General features: G+C 42.3%; 1 protein-coding gene across 1 annotated transcript; it reads right to left on the bottom strand.

Moving 5' to 3' along the window:
- Positions 1-4,641: 4,641 nt before the first annotated feature.
- Positions 4,642-6,277, bottom strand: LOC21406945. The gene is made up of 5 exons (XM_024170384.1): positions 6,264-6,277; positions 5,935-5,983; positions 5,625-5,768; positions 5,198-5,390; positions 4,642-4,857 (listed from the first exon to the last, which is right to left on the bottom strand). Exons 3-5 carry the CDS (start codon positions 5,753-5,755, stop codon positions 4,642-4,644), a joined length of 540 nt encoding a protein of 179 aa, XP_024026152.1. The 5' UTR covers positions 5,756-5,768; positions 5,935-5,983; positions 6,264-6,277.
- Between the last annotated feature and the right edge of the window lie 1,070 nt (positions 6,278-7,347).

The raw sequence follows: 7,347 nt of genomic DNA, 5'->3' as shown, positions 1-7,347 counted from the left end.
AAAGAGCTTAATAAGCTTTTTCTCTCCCGGCAGGAGGAAACGGCACCGGCGTGAGGAGGTATCAGCCCCAAAAAGCATGTTATACTTGCTGTTTTGATGCGATTTTTTGCAGGCACACTTAGAAAAATGTAAGGATGGCATCTGCAAAATTTCAGAATTGTTTGACCTCTCTTTTCATTTTTTTGATTTTTCAAAGGTGAAAAATGGCAGAAATTCTAGAAAATAGAATTTTCATCCAAAAAAAGTGCCGCTTGTTGTATTAATTCCTAAAAATTCTGAGTGAATCTTAGGAAGCAAAACATTAATGCCTTCTAGGGAAAAATCCAAAGAAACCATAAAAAATGTGGACTTTTGACCCACTGTCTTCCGCGCTCGTCCGCGCGCGCGGGGTGCCCCTGACGCGCTAGGTAGGCCGTCGTGTTTGCCGGGCAATAACTTTTGTCTCCACCATCCTGATTGGGGAGTGTGGGTGGTCCATTTCTTGCCTTTTTCTGTGGCCCATCCGGCCGCGGACTCGGCTTTGGGGTTCGGACAATGATTGTATGTGGAAATTGAGAAATTCTTCCGGTTTGGGGTCAATTTCAAGCGAGCACAATTCTTCCGGTTGTGTTTATGTCCGGACAATCGATTTTCCTGCCATCACTTCCGGTCTCAAATCCTTTTAACAAGCCGAGGGTAACAAAGAGCTACAATACCCGCACCGGACAACATTAGGGCGCAGAAAAATGAGTTCCCGGCACTCGGGCGAACACTTGGGGTTTTGTCACCGACCCTTTCATGCAATAACGGGAGGGCTCGACCGGTAGCAACGCTCAGTAGCAACCAACACTTGAGTCCTAAAAACGCAGGGCACACATTTTGATCCTAAACCACTAAGAAGAATTCAGCCAACATTTCTACCAACGCTTCGTGAGGTGCTTGCCATGACTTTGGGGTTTTGTTCCCAGCCCTTCCGTTCAATGACGGGAGGGCTCAGCCGCAATCCCGATCGCAACGCTCGGGAGCAACCAACACAACACTTGGCGTGCACGCGTCGCTTCTAGCCTGAATTCTTACTTAGAGGCGTTCAGTCATAATCCAACGCACGGTAGCTTTGCGCCACTGGCTTTTCAACCAAATGCGACGACCAATTGTGTGAATCAACGGTTCCTCGCGTACTAGGTTGGATTACTATTGTGACACTATCATTAGTAGGGTAAAACTAACCTGTCTCACGACGGTCTAAACCCAGCTCACGTTCCCTATTGGTGGGTGAACAATCCAACACTTGGTGAATTCTGCTTCACAATGATAGGAAGAGTCGACATCGAAGGATCAAAAAGCAACGTCGCTATGAACGCTTGGCTGCCACAAGCCAGTTATCCCTGTAGTAACTTTTTTGACACCTCTAGCTTCAAATTCTGAAGAGTAAGTATTACCTCACTGTTTTATTACATAATTAAGTCACATGAAATGATAACACTAACTCAAATTTATAATTTCAGTGAACACAAGAAAGAACTTAATGACAATGGTCGGACTGGATCATTAGACGAAATTCAATTCAGAGAATTTCTAAAATGGTTCCGGCGTAAGGTATTACGCTATAGTCATAATTTATAATTACAAAAACAGTGGCTACATAGAAGTACAGTTGATATTGTTTAATGTTGACAGATGTCCAATCTGTAAGAGCGGAACACGCCCGACGCGACCGCACAATTAATTTCTCTTTTGTGTGGTTCAACCTTCTCCGTTAAAAGCTACTCCGGCTGTGTGGTGAATGGAGTCAAGTTTCTGACATACAGTCAGGATATCAATCAAAACATACAGAATAATGTTATTTGTGTTCGCGGACCAGATAATCAAACATATTACGGAGTACTAGAAGAGATTTATGAATTATCATACATAAACGACAACTATGTTCTTCTGTTTAAATGTAAATGGTTCAATACTCATCCAGGAAGAAAGAGAGTTCAACGACACAAGAATAGAACGAGCATCTTTGTTAAGGACTCTTGGTATGAGAATTAACCATTTATACTGTCATCTCAAGCGGAACAGGTTTTTTATGTGGAAGATTTATTCAACGGGCCGAACTAGAAAATTGTTGAACATTTTAGACATCGACATATTTGGGATATTCCATATACGGAAGTAGACGACATTACAATAGTTCAAGATACCAAGTCTATGAATGTTGACTTAGTGGTGGAACTTTCCGAGATTGACACTTTGATGTGGAATCGACCTGATATATCATCTGATGTTGTCTTGTTCGATGTTGATGCAATTTTAAAAGACAAGTCTTCCGTTAGGGATAATGACTCCGATATACTAGTCGATGATGATGATGATGATGACTTAGTTGAAGAAGACATCGACGATTCTGAGGATGATAGTGACATAAATGAGGAGGGCGACAATCAAGACGTTAACAGTGACGATGAATAGAAATTATGTACTGCGATTATTGTTTTAATAATTGTAATTATTCATATAACATAAGATCTCTGTAAATAAGATAATAACGTTTATGATGACTTCCTAACAGGCAATCATGTCTGGCCTAGTCGCTACATGTGCTGGCTCTTTAGGGGGAGCACAGCCTCCACCCGATCCTTATATGTTGTCATCACATTGTGAGTCAAGTATGTTAGAACATAATAATAAATTGGTTAAATTAATTACATCTGTATTATAGGATCACTAAATATATTTCATTCTACAACACCCGATGTTGCACCTCGACGATGTCGTGGAGGTCGAGGGAAGGCTAAGGGTCATGAAATCGCAGCTAGAGTGGCAAAGGAAGGAAAGATTACCCCCATGTTTAACGAACGTGGAGGTACTTGGAAGATTACCCCCATGTTTAACAAACCCTGTTGTTTCAATTAATGCCTTAAACTCTCTCGTGCTACGTCTAAGCCCATTCCAATTTTCTTTAAGCTGGTCTGATGTGAAACGCTTACCAAACTTAAGTGCTATTTCATTAGCAATTTTCATTCACATTTTTTGTCCAGAGTGGATGTTTGCATCCCAGTCTTTGACTCTTCGTATATCAGTTCTACATAAAAATCCTCAATTGCGGCCGGCCATTTCGTATTATCGTCCTTATCACACATCTAAAATAACACTTTCATCATTAAAATAAATGTCAATTTGTAAAGTATATACAAACACATAGGCACACACACACGCATGGTCTGATGGGGGCTAATAATCAACCCCCATTGGGGCTGATGGGGGCTGAAATTGGGGTTGATGGGGGCTGATAATCAGCCCCCATTGGGGCTGATGGGGGCTGAAATCAACCCCCATTGGGGCTCATGGGGGCTGATTATCAGCCCCCATCAGGGCTGAAATCAGCCCCCATTGGGGCTGAAGGGGGCTGATAATCAGCCCCCATTGGAGCTCATTTCAGCCCCCATTGGGGCTGAAGGGGGCTGATTATCAGCCCCCATGAGAGCTGATAATCAGCCCCCATTGGAGCTCATGGGGGCTGAAATTAGCCCCCATCAGGGCTCAAATCAGCCCCCATTGGGGCTCATGGGGGCTGATAGCCCCCATCAGGGCTGAAATCAGCCCCCATTGGGGCTTATGGGGGCTGATTATCAACCCCCATCAAGTCTGAAATCAACCCCATTGGGGTTGATTGGGGCTGATGGGGGCTGAAATCAGCCCCCATTAGGGCTGAAATCAGCCCCCATTGGGCCTCATGGGGACTGATTATCAGCCCCCATCAGGGCTGAAATCAACCCCCATTAGGGCTCATGGGGACTGATTATCACCCCCATCAGGGCTGAAATCAACCCCCATTAGGGCTCATGGGGACTGATTATCAACCCCTATCAAGGCTGAAATCAGCCCCTATTGGGGCTGATGGAGGCTGATTATCAGCCCCCATGGGAGCTGATAATCAACCCCTATTGGGGCTGATTATCAGCCCCCATTGGGGCTCTTGGGGGCTGATTAGCAGCCCCCATCAGGGCTGAAATCAGCCCCCATTGGGCCTGATGGGGGCTGATTATCAGCCCCCATCAGGACTGATAATCCCCCATTAGGGCTGATGGGGGCTGATTATCAGCACCCATGGGGGCTGATTATCAGCCCCCCATTGATGCTCATATCAGCCCTCATCAGGACTGAATTTATCCCCCATTGGGGCTCATGGGGGCTGAAATCAGCCCCCATTGGGGTTGATGGGGGCTGATTATCAGCCCCCATTGGGGCTGATTATCATCAGCCCCCATCAGGGTTTATGGGGGCTGATTATCTGTCCCTATTGGGGCCTCCCAGGTCAGCCCCAATGGGAGGCCCCCAGGGGTTGATTCAGCCCCAACGGGGGCCTCCCAGGGGCTGATTCAGCCCCCATTGGGGCTGATTATCAGCCTCCATTAGGGGCTGATTCAGCCCCAATGGGAGGCTCCCAGGAAAAAAAAGGGAAAAAAATTCAGCAACTCAGATAATCAAAAAATTAGACAAAATACTAACCAAATCAAACGGAAATTAACCGATTTCGTTGAGTATATCAAGTCAAAATCATTATAAAAAAAAACCCATAAAAAAATAACCAAATCAGCTAAAAAAACTCCAAAATCAGCTAAAAAAACTCAACCAACTCAGGCGGGAAGGAAACCAAATCAGAAAACAAATAACTCAGTGAGAGGAGCCATACCTTGGTGAGAAGAGGCTGAGACGAGAACGGGAAGAACGGAGGAAACCGGAGGAGCCCCAACGGCGCAAGTTAGGCGAGAAGGAAACCGGAGAAAACGAATCCGGCGAGAAGAACGGAAGAGCTCGGCCGGCAAGAAGGCTGAAGAATCTAGGCTGAAGAATGGCTGAAGCAGAAAAAGAAAACTCAGACGGGGGAGGCTGAAGCAGAAAACGGGAGAGAAAAGGAAAAGAAAACGAAAATGGAGAAAACAGGTTTTTTTCGTTTTCTGATTTCCACAAAAAGATAAAAACGTTTTTGTTTTTGTTTTATAAAAAAACTTGCACCAAACGCGTTTTTAACACCCGTTTTCAATTTTTTACTTCAAAAAACGTGAAAAATGGAAATTGAAACAGAAACAAATAGGCCCAACGAGTTACTGGGATTTTTATCAACTATCAATAGGTTTATAGGTAAAGGAAGCTTAGCTGAGCAAAGATGGTCCACTAAATAAGATATTAGTCCACTCAAATCAGCAAAAAACATGCAATGAACACTTACAAAAGTACTCTTTCTAAGTACAACATTATATGTCCGATGCATAGTTTGGAAACAGATGTAACCTGCATTGATCACTCCATTGTACCTTGCAAATCCAGAAAGAGCAAACCAAAGAATGACAATATTATTTCTCCCAGATATCAAGTGATACAATCCTCCAATTGAAAATAGAGCATACAAACTCTCCGAATATCTGCGTGGGCAAAAAGGCGAAACGAAAATCTCAGATTTGTAATCTTTTACGGCAATCAATTTAGAACAGAAAACAGAAACAACTATTACATTGAGGAATAAAATATGGAAGTTGGATTGAAGCAAAACAAGATTGAAGCTCTAAATGCCGCATCCCGGTCCTTCAAAATGGCAACTGAAAGCCTATTACCCAGCTTGACAAAAAACTATTTATGGTGCTAAATAACTAACTTACTGATAAAAGTAAACCGCTGCAAAGACAAAGGCAATGTTGTTGATCACATAACCGGATAGTCCCAAAACAGCTCTTTGCCCTATAACTGGAACCAACTTCCTGAGAGGTTGCAGGCCAAAAATGCAGAACATGAAAATGAAGAAACTGCAAAACAAGATTTGTTTCATAACAGCCTTCTCCACCTCTCTGAGAGTCAAAATCTATTTATCATGCATCGAAACATAAACTATGTAACAAAAAAAATTATTGTCAACCAAATTGTTCTGAAAATTTGGAGAGTTTCTCATTTAATTTACATTTAAATACTAACCTCGATTGAAAATTGCAGAAAAAGATCAAAATCCAAAATCCCCCATACTCTGTTTCCACACATTTGTTAAGAAAGCGCAAAAAGAAAAAAGAAGCATAAGACAGAAACTACAAGAAACCCACTTCATATTGCAACAACTATTTAAAAGAAATATCACAAGCAATCAGATCTACAGAAACTACAGATTGGGAAATCAATAACATAAAAAATTAACAAAAATTTCCTTCAAAATCACAAGCAGTCAGATCTACGGATTGGGAGAAAATATGCACAAATGATCCGAAAATCACAAAAAAAGAACCAGCTAAACACCTGGAGGAGGGCCATACCTCGGTAGATTTGGGGGAGGAGGGCCGGATATTCGTCGATCAAGAAAACACCTGCCACAGTTGGACGATCAGATCAGGCGAGGAGAGGTGATGCAGAAATCATATCAGGCGAGGTGGTGTTGGAAAATGGGTCTCAAATCAGGAGAAGAACTGAAAATGCGTGGTCTTAATTTTGTTTCTTGGAAAATGGGTCTCCAAACGTAATCCTCAGAACGTTTTTTGTTTTTTCCCTATAACTGGAACCAATGGAGTAAAAACTGAAACATAAATCCGCCATTAAAACACAACGTCGAATGAAACAAAGAGAATTATGAAATTTCTAATTAGGTACAAACACAACGTCGAGATCGTCTTCGATCTTCTTTCCACAACCCAATCTTCACAAAATCTGAAACCAAAAGTTGGGAATTTGGGGGAATCGAGTGAGGGCAGAGAGAGAGAGAGGATTTCTCTCTGGGTAAACCTAGAGAACACAGAGAGAGAGAGAGAGGGAGAGAGGGAGAGAGAGAGAGATGTTGGTTGCCGAATCGAATCCGGCTGCGGAAGCGCGGTGGTGCGGGGAAGAGGCGGATCGTGTATAACAAAAATTTTCATAAAACTTTTGAGATACTCTATAGATTATATTAATTTATGCACGAATAAATTAATCTCATTAACTTATAAAGATCAAGAACTCAATCAGGAAAAATACCTGGAAGCCGACTCGGATGATAACTTGAGTTCTTTGACCACGAACAGTCCTTGCTCCAATCTTTGTGTTTAAAAAAACAATGTCTTCCACATCAATTCCTAGAATCCACGAAGACGTGTGTGTGGGCACACATGAGACAAAACGGGTTACAATAAACACTCGAATTTCCACAAACACCATCGCATGCACGATGTGGAATTTTTGGAGAAAAATGTTTCCTTCACTCTATAGAGGATTTTCGGCCACCTCTAAAATTAGGGCAAAAAACCATTCCGAAAATTGTCTCAAAAATAGTATTTATAGAGTAGAAGTCAAACTTCTAGAAGGAATCCAATCTCTATATCTAAGATAAAGCTTGTTAATTATCTCCTATTTGAATTTTAAATCAAAACT

The sequence above is a fragment of the Morus notabilis genome, unplaced genomic scaffold (genome assembly GCF_000414095.1).
Source record: "Morus notabilis unplaced genomic scaffold, ASM41409v2 Scaffold165, whole genome shotgun sequence".
Classification (NCBI taxonomy): Eukaryota; Viridiplantae; Streptophyta; class Magnoliopsida; order Rosales; family Moraceae; genus Morus; species Morus notabilis.
Note: the sequence above shows the minus strand (reverse complement) of the source record. Positions and strands in the feature narration are given on the sequence as shown.

Excerpts from the sequence above, each read along its gene's own strand:
- LOC21406945 (XM_024170384.1), bottom strand. The coding sequence starts at position 5,755 with ATGTTCTGCATTTTTGGCCTGCAACCTCTCAGGAAGTTGGTTCCAGTT. Across the intron at positions 5,391-5,624 it reads GCAGCGGTTTACTTTTATCA|ATATTCGGAGAGTTTGTATG; the intron begins GTAAGTTAGTTA and ends TTGCCCACGCAG. Across the intron at positions 4,858-5,197 it reads TACTTAGAAAGAGTACTTTT|CCTCCCCCGTCTGAGTTTTC; the intron begins GTAAGTGTTCAT and ends TTTCTGCTTCAG.